The sequence below is a fragment of the Macaca thibetana genome, chromosome X (genome assembly GCF_024542745.1).
Source record: "Macaca thibetana thibetana isolate TM-01 chromosome X, ASM2454274v1, whole genome shotgun sequence".
NCBI lineage: Eukaryota > Metazoa > Chordata > Mammalia > Primates > Cercopithecidae > Macaca > Macaca thibetana.
Window position 1 is genome coordinate 44,116,755 of NC_065598.1, and position 18,457 is coordinate 44,135,211.

The following is an 18,457-nucleotide window of genomic DNA, read 5'->3' on the forward strand; positions in this document are numbered from 1 at the left end:
AGACATGATTAGGGGATTGGGACTTTCAGCTTCATCCCCCAACCTCTGGGTAGGGGAAAGGGGTTGGAGGTTAAATTGATCACCAATGGCCAATAGTTTAATCAATCATGCATACACAATGAAGCCTCCATAAAGTCCCAATAGGACTGAGTTCTGGGAGCTTCCAGATAGCTGCACAAGTGGAGGTTCCGGGATGGTAGTGCATACTGAGAGGGCATGTAAGTTCCACGCCCCTTCCCACATGTCTTGTCCTACGCATCTCTTCTATCTGGCTGTTCATCTGTATCCTTTGTAACATCCTTTATAATAAATGGGTAAATGTAAGTAACGTGTTTCCTTGAGAGCTGTGAGCCACTTGAGCAAAATCAAGTCATGGGAGCCCTGATTTGCAGGTGGTTTATCAGAAGTTTTGGAGGCCCAGACCTGTGACTGACATCTGAAGTGAGGGATATTCTTGTGGGACTGAGCCCCAAACCTGTGGGATCTGATGCTATCTAATTGAATAAGCAGACACTCAGCTTGTGTCCACAGAATCACTTGTAGTATGTGGGGAAATACCCCCACACATCTGGTATCAGAAGTGTTGACTGTGTGAGAGTAGAGAAAAAATTTTGCTTTTTCCAATATCACAACAAATGGGTATAGAGTTTATGTGGGGATGATGAAAAAGTTTTGGGTGTAGATAGTGGTGATGGGTATTGATTCATATCAAATACATATGAATGTATTTGATGCCTCTGAATTATACACTCAGAAATGGTTAAAATGATAACTATGATGTGTATTCTACTACAATAAAAAATCAAAAAGGATACAGACGGCGGGCGTGGTGGCTCATTTTCATTTTGATTTGTAGAAGTTGTTATATATTTTGGAGTATCTGTATATTATATATGTGTCAAATACCTCCTTATATCCTTGATTTTAAACCTTGTTTATCGTGTCTTTTGTGATACTAAACTTTTAAATATTGATGCAGTCAAAATTATTAATTTTTTTTTTCTTTATGGTGTTACCAGCTGAAAATCTGTATGGGTTTGCAGCAAACTCAATCCTAGCCTCGTTGGAGGAAAGAATTTGGCCAAGGGGCAGAAGTCAGTTCAAAGCAGAGGGAGAGAACAAGGCAAATTTTAGAGCAGGAGTGAGAGTTTATTAAAAAGTTTTAGAGCAGGAGTGAAAGGAAGCAAAGTACACTTGAAAGAGGGCCAAGGGGGCAACCTGAGAGATTCAAGTGCCCTATTTGGCCCTTGATATGGGGATTTATACATTGGCATGGTTCCCGGGGTTTGTGTTTCTTTTCCCTTGATTCTTCCCTTGGGGTGGGCTGTCCACATGCAAAGTGGCCTGCCAGCACTTGGGAGGGGTTGCATGCACTGTGTGTTTACTGAAGTTGTGCACATGCTCATTTGAGGTATTTTTCCCTTACCAGTCAAGTAAGGAAAGTCATATACTGGTTAGTCATATACTAGTCATATACTGGAAAGTCATATACTGGTTAAACTCCACCATTTTGCCTCTTAGTGCACATGCGTGAGTCCACTTGCCCAACTCCTGAGATCTTATCAGGAAGCTGCTGATCACCAGCTCCAGGTGTTTTCTATGTATTAGGAGACTGCCTTTCCCTGGCACTGGCTGTGACCAATTATCATTTTAGAGAGACAGATATCAACCACTTGACCATCACCTGATGGACACCTGACATTCCTGGGGGTGAGGCCCTCCCCTGCCTGCTCATGTCTGACTAGCTACCTACTCTAGCAATGGTATGTTGCTCCTTAGAGAAATCCATCCTATTAAAATAATAAACCATTCTCCTATATTTCCATCTGAAAAAGATAAATAAGATAAAGTTTGTTTTTTTGAAAAATATAAAGCCTCAATAATTTAAAGTGGAGTACTGGCACATGAGCATAACATCTAGAAATGAACCCACTTGCATATGGAAATTTGGCATATGATAAAGGTAACATCTCAATACAATGGAGGAAAGATTGACTTTTTAGTAAATGGTAATTATGTAACTGGTTAGCTAGATAGAAAAAGAAAAAAAGGGATCTGATAAATTCCAGATAAAGCAGATTTAGAAGTAAAGAATTAAACTATACAAGTCTAGAAGAAAACATAGGTAAATCGTTTTATAGCTTGGGAGTGCAAAAAATCTTCCTAACTAGGACTCAAAATCCATAAGCAAGAAGGGAAAAATATTACTAAATTGGACCACATAAAAGGGAAAGAGAAAACTGCATGCCAAAATACATCATAAGTCAAGGAAAAAGACAAATGACAAATTGGGAAAATATATTTGGAACCTGTATTGCAGAAAAAGGTTTAATTTCCTTTAAGTATTTTTTTTTTAAATAGAAAACAAAAGGGCCACCTACCCTCATAGAAAAAAATGGGAAAGAGAAATGAACACACATTTTAAGAAAAAAAAATGCAGATGTTCCTTAAGCTTATGAAAAGATATTCACCCTCACTGGTAATAAAAGAGATGCAAATTAAAGTCATACTCAGATACCATTTCTCACCTATCAGATTGGCAAAATTCAAGTTTAATAACACACTGGCTAAAGCCTCCAGTACAATGTTGAATAGAAGCAGTTAGAATAGACTTCCTGGTTTCATTCCAAATGTGCTCACTGTTTCACCATTAATACAATGCTAGCTGTAGGCTTTTTGTAGATACCTTTTATCAGATTGCAGAAGTTTCCTTCTAACTTTGAGTCCATATTTTTTATCATAGGTAATTGCTTAATTAAATGCCTTTTCTGCATGTACTAAATGATAATATGGCCTTTTCCTTTATTCTGTTAATGAGGCAAAATACACTGATGGGTTTTTTATGTTGTGTATTTAAGGCACACAACATGATGTTATGGGATAAATACACATAGTAAAAAGGTTACTATAGTGAAGCAAATTAACATATCCATCATTTTGCAGTTACCCTTTTTTTTTCTATTGTTTCAAGAGCAGCTAAAAATCTACTCATCTACCATGAATCCCAAATATAGCACAATTGTACCTCTTTCTTTCTTAAGGGCAAATGCCACAATGTGGATAAGCCTGGAGGACATTATGCAAAGTGAAATAAGCCAGACACAGAAAAATATTGTGTGATCTCACTAATGTGGGGAATTGTATTAATATTACCTATAGTCCTTACATTGTTGATCCTACATATATGCATCTTTATAAGAGGTACACTGTTGGTAGAAATGTAGATTGGGATAGCCATTATGGAAGACAGTATGGAGGTTTATAAATAAATTTTAAAAAAATAATACGATGAAATATTATTTAGCCCTTAAGAAAAATATATATGCTACTTTGTATCCTCTGACCTGCATCTCCCAGTTTCCTTTCCCATCCCCAATCCCTACACTGTAATCACTGTTGTGTTCTTTATCTCTATATATTACATGTTGGGGTTATTTTAGATTGTTTAGATTCCTAAACAAATATTTCATTGTATTATTTTTTATTCCTTTGTCTATCAACTGACACTTAGGTTTTTTTCATAACCGAAGTGAATAATGGCCATTGTGAATAATGCTGCAATTAAAAGAAAGAGATTCCCCACATTAGTGAGATCACACAATATTATTATTACCTTTTCTCCACAATATTGACTGAGTTTTTCTTTTCTTTCCTTCTTTTTTTTAAAGACAGGGTGTCACTCTGTTGTTCAGGCTGGAGTGTAGTAGCACAACCACAGTTCACAGCAGCCTCAACCTTTTAGGCTCAAGCAATCATCTCACCTAGGCCTCCCGAGTAGCAGGGACCACAGGCGTGTGCTACCATGCCCAGGTAATTTTTTAATTTTTTTATAGAGATGGGGTCTTGCTATGTTGCCCAGGCTGGTCTCCAACTCCTGAGCTCAAATGATCCTGCCATCTCAGTTTACCAAAGTGTTGGGATTATAGGCATGAACCACCACACCCAGCCTTGATTTATTTTGAAGTGTTAAACCAGTCCTGCATTCCTGAAATGAATCCTATGTGGCCATGATGTATTGTCTTTTTACATATTGCTGCATTTCATTTGTAACATTTTTTCTTTTTTTTCTTTTTTTTTTTTTTTTGAGACAGAGTCTCATTCTGTCACCCAGGCTGGGGTGTAGTGGTACGATCTCAGCTCACTGCAGTCTCTGCCTCCCAGGTTGAAGCGATTCTCTTACCTCAGCTTCCCAAGTAGCTGGGATTACAGGCGTCCACCACCAAACCCAGCTAATTTTTGTATTTTTAGTAGAGACGGGGTTCACCATGTTGGCCAGGCTGGTCTCACACTCCTGACCTCAGGTGATCCACCCACCTCGACCTCCCAAAGTGTTGGGATTACAGGTGTGAGCCACCTCGCCTGGCCTTTCTAGGATTTTGAAGTCTTGTATTCATAGTGATATTAGCCTTTAATTTTCCTCTTGTAATGACCTCGTTAGGCTTGGATATTAATGTTATAATGGTCTCATAAAATGAGTTTGGGAGTGTTTCTGCTGTTCCTATTCTTTGGAAACTATAAATAAGAATGGCATTATTTCTTTTTAAATGTTTGGAAGAATTCAACATTAAAGCCATCTGTGACTGGAGTTTTCTTTATGGGAAACTTTAAATTGTACATTTGATTTATTTAATAGATATAAGAATCTTTAGGCCAGGTACAGTGGCTCACGCCTGTAATCCCAGCACTTTTGGAGGTCAAGGCGGGCAGATCACGAGGTCAGGAATTTGAGACTAGCCTGACCAACATGGTGAAACCCCGTCTTTACTAAAAATATAAAAATTAGCCGGGCGTGGTGGCATGCACCTGATATCCCAGCTACTCAGGAGGCTGAGGCAGGAGAATCGCTTGAACCTGGGAGGCAGAGGTTGCAGTGAGCCAAGATTGCTAGAAAACAGGTACCATTCGCAGGTTATAAATTTTGTGAAGGCCGGGTGAGGTGGCTTATGACTGTAATCTCAGCACTTTGGGAGGCGGAGTCAGGCAGATCACCTGAGGTCAGGGGTTTGAGACCAGCCTGGCCAACATGGCGAAACCTCGTCTCTACTAAAAATACAAAAATTAGCCGGGTGTGATGGTGCACACCTGTAGTCCCAGCTACTCTGGAGGCTGAGGCAGCAACATCGCTTCAACCCAGGAGGCAGAGGTTGCAGTGAGCCGAGATCGCGCCATTGCACAACAGCCTGGGCAACAAGGTGAGCCTCCCTCTCAAACAAACAAAAAAATGTGAAATTCAGGACATCTGAAAAAACATATTGGAAGAGAAATAGGAGGATAGAAACCCACAGATCAGTCATCAGAAGGGTTCTTGTCAAAGCAGCCTTGGAGAAAGGGGGAAGGGGTCATATGGCTGCCTAATGTTCTGTATTTTCAAAACTTATCGGTGTGACTAGAGACAATTAGATTCTTTTCTCTCCACCATGCCCTTTTCTCCCTCACCTGAACAGAACTGCTGGCAGTAAAAGTCTAAGAATGTTCTCTAAAGAAACTGGCCCTAAGGAGGGTGTCAAAATCGGAGAAGTAGAACTGGCACTATTCCAGGGACAGGAAATAGAACCACAAAACAGCTGCATCCCTCTAGCTCTCCAGTAGGTCCTCCATCCAACTCACTTGCTAACTCCTCCTCCTCCCCACCAGCTATCAAGTAAGCCCTCCTGCTGCCGAAACCTGCCCCTTGTCACAGAGCCTGTGCCCAGCCCTCCTCTTCAAAAACAAATATGGCATGATTTCCACTGGCCTTGATTTTTCAATTTTTGTTTGTTTTTTTGTTTTTGTTTTTGAGACGGAGTTGCACTCTTGTTGCCCAGGCTGGAGTGCAATGGTGTGATCTCAGCTCACCACAACCTCCTCCTCCCGGGTTTGAGCAATTCTGCCTCAGCCTCCCGAGTAACTGGGATTACAGGCGTGTGCCACCACGCCCTGCTAATCTTGTATTTTTAAACGGGGTTTCTCCATGTTGGTCAGGCCGGTCTCAAACTCCAAACCTCAGATGATCTGCCCGCCTCAGCCTCCCAAAGTGCTGGGATTACAGACGTGAGCCACCGTGCACGGCCGATATTTCAATGTTTTTAAATGTTAACTATGTGTATCTTTTGTGTAATGATAAGAATGCACAGTGAAAGGACACTAACATGCATTTTCAAAGTTCTCTAATTCTGTTTTTAAGAAATCACATTTTGAGATACATTTACAAAATTTTAAAACTCCAAGGAAAAAAAAATCCACAAAGCTTTCAAAGAAAAAAGAAAGGTTACTCAAAAAGGTTCAAAATCAGACTGACATCACACAACATCAGATACTAACACATTAGAATATAATGGAACAATGTCTTCAAAATTCTAAGGGAAAAATATTGTCAATCTTGAATTGTATGAGAACAAAAGGTAATTTAAGACACAGAAGAACTCAGGAAGTTTACCTCCCACAGCCTGTAAGAATTACTCAAGAAAATAGTTTAACCAAAAATATAAGTAATCCAAGAAAGAAGACAATATGAGATAAGAAACGGGCTGGGCACAGTGGCTCACGCCTGTAATCCCAGCGCTTTGGGATGCTGAGGCGGGTGGATCACCTGAGGTCAGGAGTTCGAGACCAGCCTGGCCAACGTGGTGAAACCCTGTCTCTACTAAAAACACAAAAATCAGCCGGGTGTGGTGGCACGTGCCTGTAATCCCAGCTACTTGGGAGGCTGAGGCAGGAGAATCGCTTGAACCCAGGAAGTGGAGGTTGCAGTGAGGTGAGATCACACCACTGCACCCAAGCCTGGGTGACAGAGTGAGACTCTGTCTCATAAAAAAAAAAAAAAGAAAAAATTAAGAGGCTTTATTACATCTTGATGCTTTGAGAATTCTCTATTGAATGGTGAAGTTTTATAAACATTTCCTTTTCTGTGGAGCTAAGCCCACTACTCGATTCTACAGTGATGTTCACATAAAATCATTGTGGGCCGGGCGCGGTGGCTCAAGCCTGTAATCCCAGCACTTTGGGAGGCCGAGACGGGCGGATCACGAGGTCAGGAGATCGAGACCATCCTGGCTAACACGGTGAAACCCCGTCTCTACTAAAAAATACAGAAGACTAGCCGGGCGCGGGTGGCGGGCGCCTGTAGTCCCAACTACTCGGGAGGCTGAGGCAGGAGAATGGCGTGAACCCGGGAGGCGGAGCTTGCAGTGAGCTGAGATCTGGCCACTGCACTCCAGCCTGGGCGGCAGAGCGAGACTCCGTCTCAAAAAAAAAAAAAAAAAAAAAAAATCATTGTGAATTCTGTTCATTTTTCCTTTTGAAGTGTGATTACTGATACAGTTGGATTTATTTTTGCCATTTTATTTTATGCTTCCACTTTACCCTACTTTCTCTATGCTTCTTTTTCTTTTCCTGCCTTTGTTAAGACTGAATTGCTTGTTTGTAAGTTTGAAATGTATTTGTTCTCTGCTAAAAGTAATGCATTTAAGGACTGCCCTTAATTTTTTAATATGCATGCACACTCAGAGTGTGAGGTTAATCAACATTTTGGAACAATACGAGAACTTCATATAACTTTAAATATCTCAGTTCTGCACTTAAGTTTTATTGACCACCCGCCACACCACCACCCTTGTAGACACAATTATTATCATGCAGCATTGGCTTAGATTTACCCACTGTAGTAGACTGTTGGTGCCCCATACAGATCCCTTTTATTGGGCCACTACATCCACCAGCCAGCTCTAGTATTATTTGACAGTTAGAACGTTCTCTTGAGGATTGCTCCCATAAGGACAGGGCCTACCTGGCTGGGAGGTTACCCACCCTAATCTCTGAGGGGACACTGCAGCAAATGCCCGACTGACTCAGTGATAGAAAAAGCCAGTTCCCGCCGGGTGTGGTGGCTCACGCCTGTAATCCCAGCACTTTGGGGGGCCGAGGTGGGCGGATCACAAGGTCAGGAGATCGAGACCATCCTGGCTAACACGGTGAAACCCGTCTTACTAAAAATACAAAAAATTAGCTGGGTGTGGTGGCACATTCCTGTAATCCCAGCTACTCGGGAGGTTGAGGCAGGAGAATGGCTTGAAACCGGGAGGTGGAGGTTGCAGTGAGCCGAGATCGTGCCACTGCACTCCAGCCTGGGCAACAGGGAGACTCAGTCTCAAAAAAAAAAAAGGAAAAAGCCAGCTCCCTTGCCACAGGAAAGATAACTAAGTGACGCCTCTATTAGTTTTCTATTGCAGCTGTAACAAATTATTAATAACACGAACTTAACAGATTAAAACAACACAAATACATAGCTAGGCAGAGTGGCATGTGCTTGTAATCCCAGCTCCCGGGAGGCTGAGGCGGGAGGATCATTTGAGGCCAGGAGTTGGAGACCAGCCTGGGCAACACAGCAAGAGCCCTCTCTTTAAAAGAAAACAAAACACACACACACAAAAAGGAAAAGGCCTGGTGCGGTGGCTCGTGCCTAATCGCCATGTTGGCCAGGCTGGTTTCGAATTCCTGACCCCAGGTGATCCGCCCGCCTCCACCTCCCAAAGTGCTGGGTTTACAGGTATGAGCCACCATGCCCAGCCTCCATATAATCAAGTTTTAATAAATCTTGCAACCAGCCTTTATGCCCTCAAATATAAACATCTCCATTTTGTCAAAGGCAGGCTATATAAGCTTTTCATTGCAACCAAGCCTCACAAAATCATTTCTGATGAAGCCTCTGATTCACTGGACTGCTACAGAGAAGGAATAGTTTCCTACAGGCTGACAATAAATCTAACACAGTAATATGCTTTTCACATACTTGATCACACATCACAATACTAACTGAATACCTACTGTGAGCAAATCACTATGCAACATGCTTTACAAGTGAGAAATTGATTAACACAGAAAACTGTTCCAAGTAGACTCCAACCTTGTGGGAGAAAACAGCATAGATACAAGACAGAACAAGAAGCACTAACAGAGACGGGACAGTATGGAGAGTACTGGCAATATTCCGTAATTACACACAAATATTTTCAAATATCCTGACAGATACTTAGAAATGTATAGGTAAAATGAAGTGCTACCTTTTTCAGTTTTCATTCATATGTTCAAGCTCTCCAATTAGTTATCCCTACTACTCTTTTGCCAGTAAGTCATATGCCAAGTTCTCCTATATTATTATACAACTTTTAATATAGGAATATTTATGTCTATTCAACTGAAAGCTCAAGGGCAGACATTTTTGTGCCCCCCCCCACATTCTTCGTATATCATGCACAGGACACTGTATTTTCAGAAATGAACAAAATGATCCAGCAACTAGAGCTCTCCACAACAGCCTGCCTGTTATGTTATCTCACTGTATCAGATAACAGCATCATGCAGGTGTGGCACACCGAAGTGCGGCCAAGGCTCCACCTAATGTGACCTGATCACACTCATGAATATCTGTCACTTTTAATTCCACAACAACGGAAAGCTTGGCAAAGCAGAAACAAATAAGAGCACAAAGAAAAAACAAGTATTTAGGCTGGGCACGGTGGCTCACGCCTGTAATCCCAGCACTTTGGGAGGCTGAGGCGGGTGGATCACGAGGTCAGGAGATCGAGACCATCCTGGCTAACATGGTGAAACCCCGTCTCTACTAAAAAAATAAAATTAAATTAAAATTAAAAAAAATTTAAAAATAAAATAAATTAGCCGGGCGTGGTGGCAGGCACCTGTAGTCCCAGCTACTCGGGAGTCTGAGGCAGGAGAATGCCGTGAACCCGGGAGACGGAGTTTGCAGTGAGCCGAGATCGCGCCACTGCACTCCAGCCTGGGTGACAGAGCGAGACTCTGACTCAAAAAAAAAAAGAAAACAAAAAGAATAAAGTATTTATAAGCAAAATCACTTCCTATTAAGAAAGTCCGAGTTTTATTTAGCATTGTATCTGAGGCACTAACAAGAGTAAGGAAGAAACCAAAGATAGAGGCCACATTAAATGTTAAGGAGTCTCACGATAATGAAAGCATGCAGCCTATAACCAAACTTGAAAGTACGAAATGTCATATGTTTACAATACATAAAATATACTATAGGGACTTCTTATCAAAAGGAGATAGTCTGAATATCTGCAAAGACTTTCTAATATGAAGACTCTACTACCTGTTGTTCTGCTGCTTTTCCCAGTTCCAACCTAGAACTCTATGGGCAAAACTAACAATACAGAAAGCTTTTTTGGGCAAAGGAGCCTCTGAGGGAGTGTGATACCAGTCCTGAGAAACAAGTGAACTGGCCTAGTGTTTAACCAACATAATGCTACCAAAAGCCTGAAATCTTGGTATTGACATCTAACACTAGATTACATCAAGGAGACGATTCTCTTTAAGCCATAATTTCACAATTATATTTTTTATAAAATCACTGTTCTTCAGACAGTAAATTCACACTATACTACTGAATATTTTAAAGTGACTTTGGCTTCTTGGTAATGAAGGGACCAAAATAATGATTTTTAGAAATGAAAAGCAGATGTATTTGAGGTTAATTAAATGATTCAGTGATCTAACTATGTGTAACCCCAAAATAATTAATTCTGCCCAGACTGACAGGATAAACAAAAAAATTAGAAGCTTACATATAAAAAGATACTTTTAAAATTACAGACATCAAAAAAGAAAAAAGAGCTTTAGATATGTTGTAGTATTTCCTTAGAAGAGCCTTTTTGAAATGTACAGTTATGGCTGGGCACAGTGGTTCACGCCTGTAATCCCAGCACTCTGGGCGGCCAAGGTGGGTGGATCACCCGAGGTCAGGGGTTCAAGACCAGCCTGGCCAACATGGAGAAACTTCATCTCTACGAAAAATACAAAAATTAGCCAAGTGTGGTGGTAAATGCCTGTACTCCCAGCTACTCGGCAGGCTGAGGCACAAGAATTGCTTGAACCTGGGAGGCGGAGGTTGCAGTGAGCCAAGATCGTGCCACTGCACTCTAGCCTGGGTGACAGAGCAAGACTCTGTCTCAAAAAAAAAAAAAAAAAAAAGAAAAAAGAAAAGAAAAGAAATGTACAATTATTACATTTATAACAAAGTAATAACTCCAGGAAAAAACAACATAAAAATTGGTATCATATTACATCAGCAGAGTCTGTTTAATATCTTTAATAATTATATCATTTCTAAAGCTTTCCACAAAAGAGTATTATAGTTTTTTAACTTATTGGAAACATATCTAGGAAAAAAAAAAAAAAAGTCAGCCTTAATACTGAAACTATAATACAAATTTTAAATTATGGACACATACCATAAAACACAATGAACATTTTATTTAAATAAAAAGAAAAGATTTCACTAAGCAATAAACCCAACATATTTCTTTTCAATGGTGATATTTTATAGGCTAGTTTCTAAACAGATGCAAATTTTTACAAAGCGGTGAAAGCCATGTTTTGCTCAGGAATACTATGGTTCACATACCATACAGGTTATTTTACAGCAGATACTAGTTTGCCAAGCTTCAGATGGCAAAATGCTAAGTTGTGAATTGAGTATTGTCCAGCTAGTTGTTTCTCCTTGCCCTAGAGACTCTGGCAGCATGACTTGAGAGACTGCCTTATTGCTGCCACTTCTCTTCTCATAGCTGAATCCACTATGGGAGAATATTCATGTCCTTAAGATGCAAGTCCGAGCAAAAATCCTCCCACAAATCCACTGGATATCACAATGTTCTGCTTGATAAATTCTGTTGCCTGAAACAAAGTTTAAACAAAAATACTCTTAATTATGCTACAACAGGGATGAACCTTGAAAACATTATGCAAAGTGAAATAAGGCAGACAATAAAGGACAAATATTACATAATTCTGCTCATATGAGCAGTCAGAAAGCAGAATACAGATCATTAAGAGCTAGGGAGAGAGGCAAACTGAAAATTAGTGTTTAATGGGCACAGAGTTTAGGATGATGAAAAAGTTCTGGAAATAGATAGTGATAATGATTGCAGAAAAATGTGAATATGCTTAATGCCACTGAACCGTACGCTTAAAAATGGTTAAACTGGTAAATTTTTTTTTGTATATCTATTTTACCACAATAAAAAGATGCACATTAAAAAAAAAAAATTCTTACTGAATCCAGAGCCAAGTAGCAGTTTCAGCTATTTTCCTCAATTCAACAAATATTCAGCCAAAATTCCTGTGCACCTACTACTGTAGGTGTCAAACAGCATGCAAGATCCCAGAAATGTCCCTGACTAATTGAAGGAGCCTAGAGAACACAGTCATGCCCAGTAAGCTCCTTGGCTATTGAGATAAGTACATGGGCAGCAATAATCTCACAAGTAAAAAGAAATCTACCAGTAAAGTAGATATAAATGGCCCATCATCAAGTTATTCACACAGATTATTTAATAAATTGTCACGGCAGGCACAATGGTATTTATTAATAGTCCATTTAGCCAACAGAAAAAAAACATACAGGATCAAAACCAAAACAAATCACTTTGGTAAAATGTTTAACCAGAATAAAATCATGAGGAAGCCATCAGACAAAGCCAGACTGTGGGATATTCTGCCCAGAGGCATCAAAAACGTCAGTGCCATGAAAGATGGGGGAATAAAATTAACAGATGAAAGGACTATTTAAGACTAAATGAGACTTCATAGACATGATAACCGAAAACAATATATAATTTTTTGGGGGGGGCGGGTGGGAACAGGGTTTCATTCTGTCAGTCAGGCTGGAGTGCAGTGGCACAATCATGTCTCACTTATAGCCTCAAGCAATCCTCCCACCTCAGCCTCCCAAGTAGCTGGGACGACAGGCGCATGACACCATGTTCTAATTTTTGTATTTTCTATAGAGACAAGGTCTCTCTCTGTTACCCAGGCCAATCTCAAACTCCTAGGCTCAAGAGATCCTCCTGCCTCAGTCTCCCAAAGTGCTGGGATTACAGGAGTGAACTACTACACCTGGCATATAATTCTTAATTGGGGGGAAAAAAAAGCCATAAAAGACATTTTGTAGAAAAATATTAATATGAACTATATACTAGAAAATACTGGCTGGGTGTGGTGGCTCACACCTGTAATGCCCAGCACATTGGAAGGCTGAGGCAGGCAGGCTGCTTGAGCCCAGGAGTTTGGGACCAGTCTAGCAACACGGCAAAACCTTGTCTCTACAAAAATATAAAAAGTAGCTGGGCATGCACCTGTAGTCCCAGCTACTTGAGAGGCTGAGGTGGGAGGATTACTTGAGCCCAGGTGGTGGAGGCTGCAGTGAGCTGTGATCACACCATTGCACTCCAGCCTGGGTGACAGAGCAAGACCCTGTCTCAAAAAAACAAACAAAAAAAGGAAATACTATTGTCTCATGTTACATTTTTTTTTTCTGGATTAATAATGGCATTTGGTCAGGCATGGGGGCTCATGCCTGTGATCCTAGCACTCTGGGAGGCCGAGGCAGGACTGCTTGAGCCCATGAGTTCGAGACCTGTGCAACATAGCAAGACCTTGTCTCTACTAAAACTTTAAAAATTAGCTGGGCATGGTCACGCACACCTATAGTCCCAGCTACTTGGGAGGCTGAGGTGGGAAGATCATTTGAGCCGGGGGGTCAAGGCTGTAGTGAGCCACGATGATGCCATGCACTCCAGCCTAAGCAACACAGTGAGATAGAATGAGACCAGTCTCAAAAAATAAATAAATAAATAAATAAATAAATAAATAAATAAATAAAAGGTGGCCAGGCGCGGTGGCTCACGCCTGTAATCCCAACACTTTGAGAGACTGAGGCAGGCGGATCACGAGGTCAGGAGTTCGAGGCCAGCCTGGCCAACATGGTGAAACTCCGTCTCTACTAAAGATACAAAAAATTAGTTGGGCGTGGTGGCACGTGCCTGTAATTCCAGCTACTCAGGAGGCTGGGGTAGGAGAATTTTGAACCCAGGAGGTGGAGGTTGCAGTGAGCCAAGATCACGCCACTGCACTCCAGCGTGGGCTACAGGGTGAGATCCCGTCTCAAAAAAGAAAAGAAAAGAAAAAAAGTTTCTGAAGTGGCAGGTCCCACGTAGTTAAAAAAAAAAAAAAAACGGGGGGTACTTACAGTTGTGTAAGAGAGTATCTGTACTCTTAGAAGATATATACTGAAGTATTTAGGGATGAAAAGTTATGACATCTTAGTTTGGAAAAAAAAATTATCTTGTGTGTGTCACCCACACCCAGATAAAGTAAACATGGCAAATCATGAACAATTTGGTGAATAGATGAAGGGTATTTAGATATTCACTGTATTTGTCTTTCAACTTTTTAACTGGTTTGAGTTTTTTCAAACCAAAAAGTTGATGGAGGTAAAATGATAAAACAAAAACAAAGGCAAGGAAGTATTCAATTCCATTTTAAACAGAGTACAAAAGGGCCAAATTACACATGAAAACATTAATAAAATATATTAGTCATATTAATAAAACATATATATTTTCAAACTATCCTACCTCAAAAAAAAATGTGTACTTTTAAGTTTTACTACACCTGTACATGTCCATTTATAAAGGCAGAGGAAGTATGTTGAAAAGAATGTTCTTAGTTTTTCAACAAGATCAAAGCGAGCTAGAGATGGGCAGGGGAATCTATATTAACCACCAAAAAAAAAAATAATAATGACTGATTTAAGTAGTGGTGTGATCTCAAATTTTACTTAACACTCTAGATATATAACCAAAAACACCATTTTTTAAAAAGACAGTAATTCCCCCTGGTCACATTTTCTGCTAAGGGACACCCATTAACCAAAAAAAGGAAAAAAGAAAAAAAAAAGTCAAAATTATATATCATCTTACTTCTTCAATTAAATTGTTGATTTCAGGTGCTGCTTTGTTCGCTCGTTTCTTAATCTGTCTTTTTGCTTTATTTACATCTTTTTCAACTCTCTTCCAGTCAATCTGCACATAGCCACTATGACTAGCAATCTGCAAAAAAATAATAAAAATTATCAATACTAAACCAACTAGGTTGTTGACTAATCTAATAGCCAAGAATATATAAACACTTAAGAGTTCTAGTAACCTATAAAACTTATCGCTAAGAAATTGTTTTTTATCCACTAGTTTATTCATTTAACAGACACTAGTGCCTACCCTATGCTAAGTACTGAATAAGGGAGACATACGCCCCTACCCTCAGAAAGCTTCAGGTCTGTTAGGGAAAACAAGACATTAAGCATAAGTAAGTAACTAATTATTTAGATGTGATGTACAGTGCTTAGTACATGATGGGAAAATGATTCCAAAAGCTGTCTTTTAACTATACTATCATTCTGTCATACCTTTTGGAATAGGGAATTAGTTAAAAAGATACACAGATTATCTAGATTATATAGCTAGTTAAAAAATACCTTTTAATTAAATAGATCTTAATTATAAGGGATCATAAGCCAATCAGTTATTAGATCACTAAAGAAATTTAAGTAGCCTGCTAAGTATTTAAATAGCTCTCTTTACTTAAATTAAGAATACTTTCTGGTAATTGCTTTTGAAAGTAGAATATAAAACAAACTGTGCTCTACACAAGTTTCATGCTATAAATCCTTTTAACAAAACTATAGCTAAATGCCTATCATAAGAAAAATTATCATATGGTACTACTGAGAGACTGCAATATCTGAACAGGAACAACAGTGTGTGTGCAAAGCCAGTCCAGTAACTCATGCCTCCAAATAATAAAATAGCCATATATACCATTATAAATCACTTCTGTCAAGCTTATGCTTTGTCATTTTTTAGAGCATCACTTTTTTTTTTTTTTGCCATTTGCACCCTGAATGACTTTTAGCCATACAGAAAATACTTTAAATAATAAAAAGATCTGATTTTGCATAAACAGGTTGACTAGACATCCTAGGTTCTATTTTGTCTGTGAATGACTCCATAGAAGAATTTATTTATCTGCATTTCTTCTTGTATTTATTCATCCACTATCACTTCAAACTCCAGCCTCAGCAAAATAGTGGTGATCAAATCAAATGGCAAGTGAAGGCTTTTTCTGGTAGTATTTGATACAGCAATTTGAGTCACAGGCATGGAGGTGATGATGAACCTTAGGAAAAGGAGCCTTTTCTACATACAAATCGAAAAGACTTCTTACTGGCTTGCACTAAGTAATCAAAATAGTTGATTACTATGAAGCTTTTGCAGAATTTTATTTTTTGCTGAATCTTAACATTTCTTCTTAATCCAAAGCTTGTGAGAAATACAAAGATTTTATGTATGCATATGGCTTTATTTTTTGGTTAGAACAAAAATATTATCTAAGCCACCACTCATAATCAACTCCCAATTCAACTGTCATTTTTAAGACTTAACATTTTAATTTACAAAGTTCTTTTTAAAAAGCTAATCTTCATGCCATGAGTTAAACTGGTAGTGAAATTTTAAAAAAAAGAAAAAAAAAATCTTAACTGTATTCCCTGGGTGAGACCCCTTATCCACCCTCCAATCACGAGCAAATGAATAAAGGAAACCATTTATATGAGACAGATGAAACAAATTCTCACAAACAGCACTCTATAGAGAAAATATTTTTACAGAGCCATTTGTCACTGATAATTAGTAAACCCAGTGTTATCTGAGATAAAGATTTTGTATAGTTTAAAGAATCCTCTACATTTTGGGGGAAAATGTCAAACAGCTGCAAGTAAAATGAAAAACCCTGAGATGCTAAAGATACTAACGTCTCTTTGGAAGAAGACTTCCTTAACACCTCCAAGCAGACAGAGCGTCTTCCCTCTGCTCTCTCAGCACTAAACACACCCTTCTAGCTCAGCACTGACCATATGGGCTGTGAATCTCTATATCCTTAGAGTCCCAACTAATGCCAGATGAATGAGACATAGTAAATAAATGATAACAAAGACAATGAATAAAGACTAAATCTCAAAAGCTGTATTAACCAACCTGGCTCAAATCATGACTCTCAGCAACAAAGTGGATGGGCTAGATTATCCCAAAGGGCCCAACCTACCATGTCTACTAACAAGAGAATTATTTTTGATGCTGGAGTGATCTACCATCACTGAACAAATTCCCTTGAGAATCTGTTCCCTTGCAGGGAAAATGCAAAACCTTGAGATGCTAAAGATATTAATGCCTTAAAAAAAAGAGAGAGAGAGAGAGATGAAGTCTCACTATGTTGCCCAGGCTGGTCCTGGACTCTTGGCCTCAAGCCATCCTCCTGCCTTGGTCTCCCAAAGTGCTGGGATTACAGTGAGCCACGGCACCCAGCTGAGAAGTACACTTCTGATCAAACCGAAGAATACCAGTCTAAACTGAGCACCCTACTCCAGTGCAGAGATGACCAAGGACAAACAATCTGCCCCAAGTGGGGTTCAGGTACAACCAACTTAACCAACCAATACATACAGGACCCAATTCAGTCTTGTCCACACAAAATTCATCTGCAACTACAAGGAAATGCAAGCCAAAAGACTGGGGAGGGAATGGGGCAGTGATGACTGCTTTTTGAACATTTGACTTCCTATAACACTAAAATATTTAACGGGATTAGGTGAAGTACTTTCATTAGAATAAAAGCTTCCAAGTTAAAAAAATAAAATTAAATTTAAAAATGCCAGGCCGAGTTCTGTGGCTCACGCCTGTCATCTTAGCACTTTGGGAGGCTGAGGCAAGCGGATTACCTGATGCCAGGAGTTCAGAAACAGCCTGGCCAACATGGTGAAACCCCGTCTCCACTAAAAATGCAAAAATTAGCCGGGTGTGGTAGCGCATGCCTGTAATCCCAGCTACTTGGAAGGCTGAGGCAAAAGAATAGCTGGAACCCAGGAGGCAGAGACTGCAATGAGCCGATAACACGCCACTGCACTCCAGCCTGGGCAACAGAGTGAGACACTGTCTCAAAATAATAATAATAATAATAATAATAATAACAACAGAGGGGCTGGGCGTGGTGGTTCACCCCTGTACTCCTAGCACTTTGGGAGGCCAACGTGGGCAGATCACTTGAGGCCAGGAGTTCGAGACCAGCCGTGCCAACATGGTGAAACTATGTCAGTGAAACTAAAAATACAAAAAACTAGCTGGGCGTGGTGGCTCACACCTGTAATCATAGCTACTCAGGAGGCTGAGTTACAAGAATCAGGAGGTGGTTCTTGAACCCAGGAGGCAGAGGTTACAGTGAGCCGAGATCCCGCCACTGCATTCCAGCCTGGGTGACAGGGAGACTGTCTCAAAAATAAATAAATAAATAAATAAATAAATAAATAAATAATAATGCCAGAGGCCAGGCTCGGTTGCTCATGCCCATAATTTCAACACTTTGGGAGGGTGAAGCAGGCTGACTGCTTGAGCCCAGGAGTTTGAGACCAGTCTGGGCTATATGGCGAAATTCTGTCTCTACAAAAAATACAAAAATTAGCCAGGCATGGTGGCATGCACCTGTAGTCCCAGCTACTTGAGAGGCTGAAGTGGGAGGATCATTTGAGCCTCAGGAGTTCAAGGCTGGAGTGACCCAT

At 39.9% G+C, this 18,457-nt stretch overlaps 1 protein-coding gene across 2 annotated transcripts in view; it reads right to left on the bottom strand.

Annotated features, from left to right (window-relative positions):
* Positions 1-11,310: 11,310 nt before the first annotated feature.
* Positions 11,311-18,457, bottom strand: part of FUNDC1 (FUN14 domain containing 1) — a 472,293-nt gene continuing 465,146 nt past the window's right edge. For both annotated transcript variants that reach the window (XM_050775759.1, XM_050775758.1), the window contains 2 exons: positions 14,772-14,900; positions 11,311-11,685 (listed from right to left, as the gene is read on the bottom strand). In XM_050775759.1, coding sequence (XP_050631716.1) covers positions 11,608-11,685; positions 14,772-14,900 — 207 coding nt within the window. In that variant the 3' untranslated portion in view covers positions 11,311-11,607. The remainder of the gene's footprint in view (positions 11,686-14,771; positions 14,901-18,457) is intronic.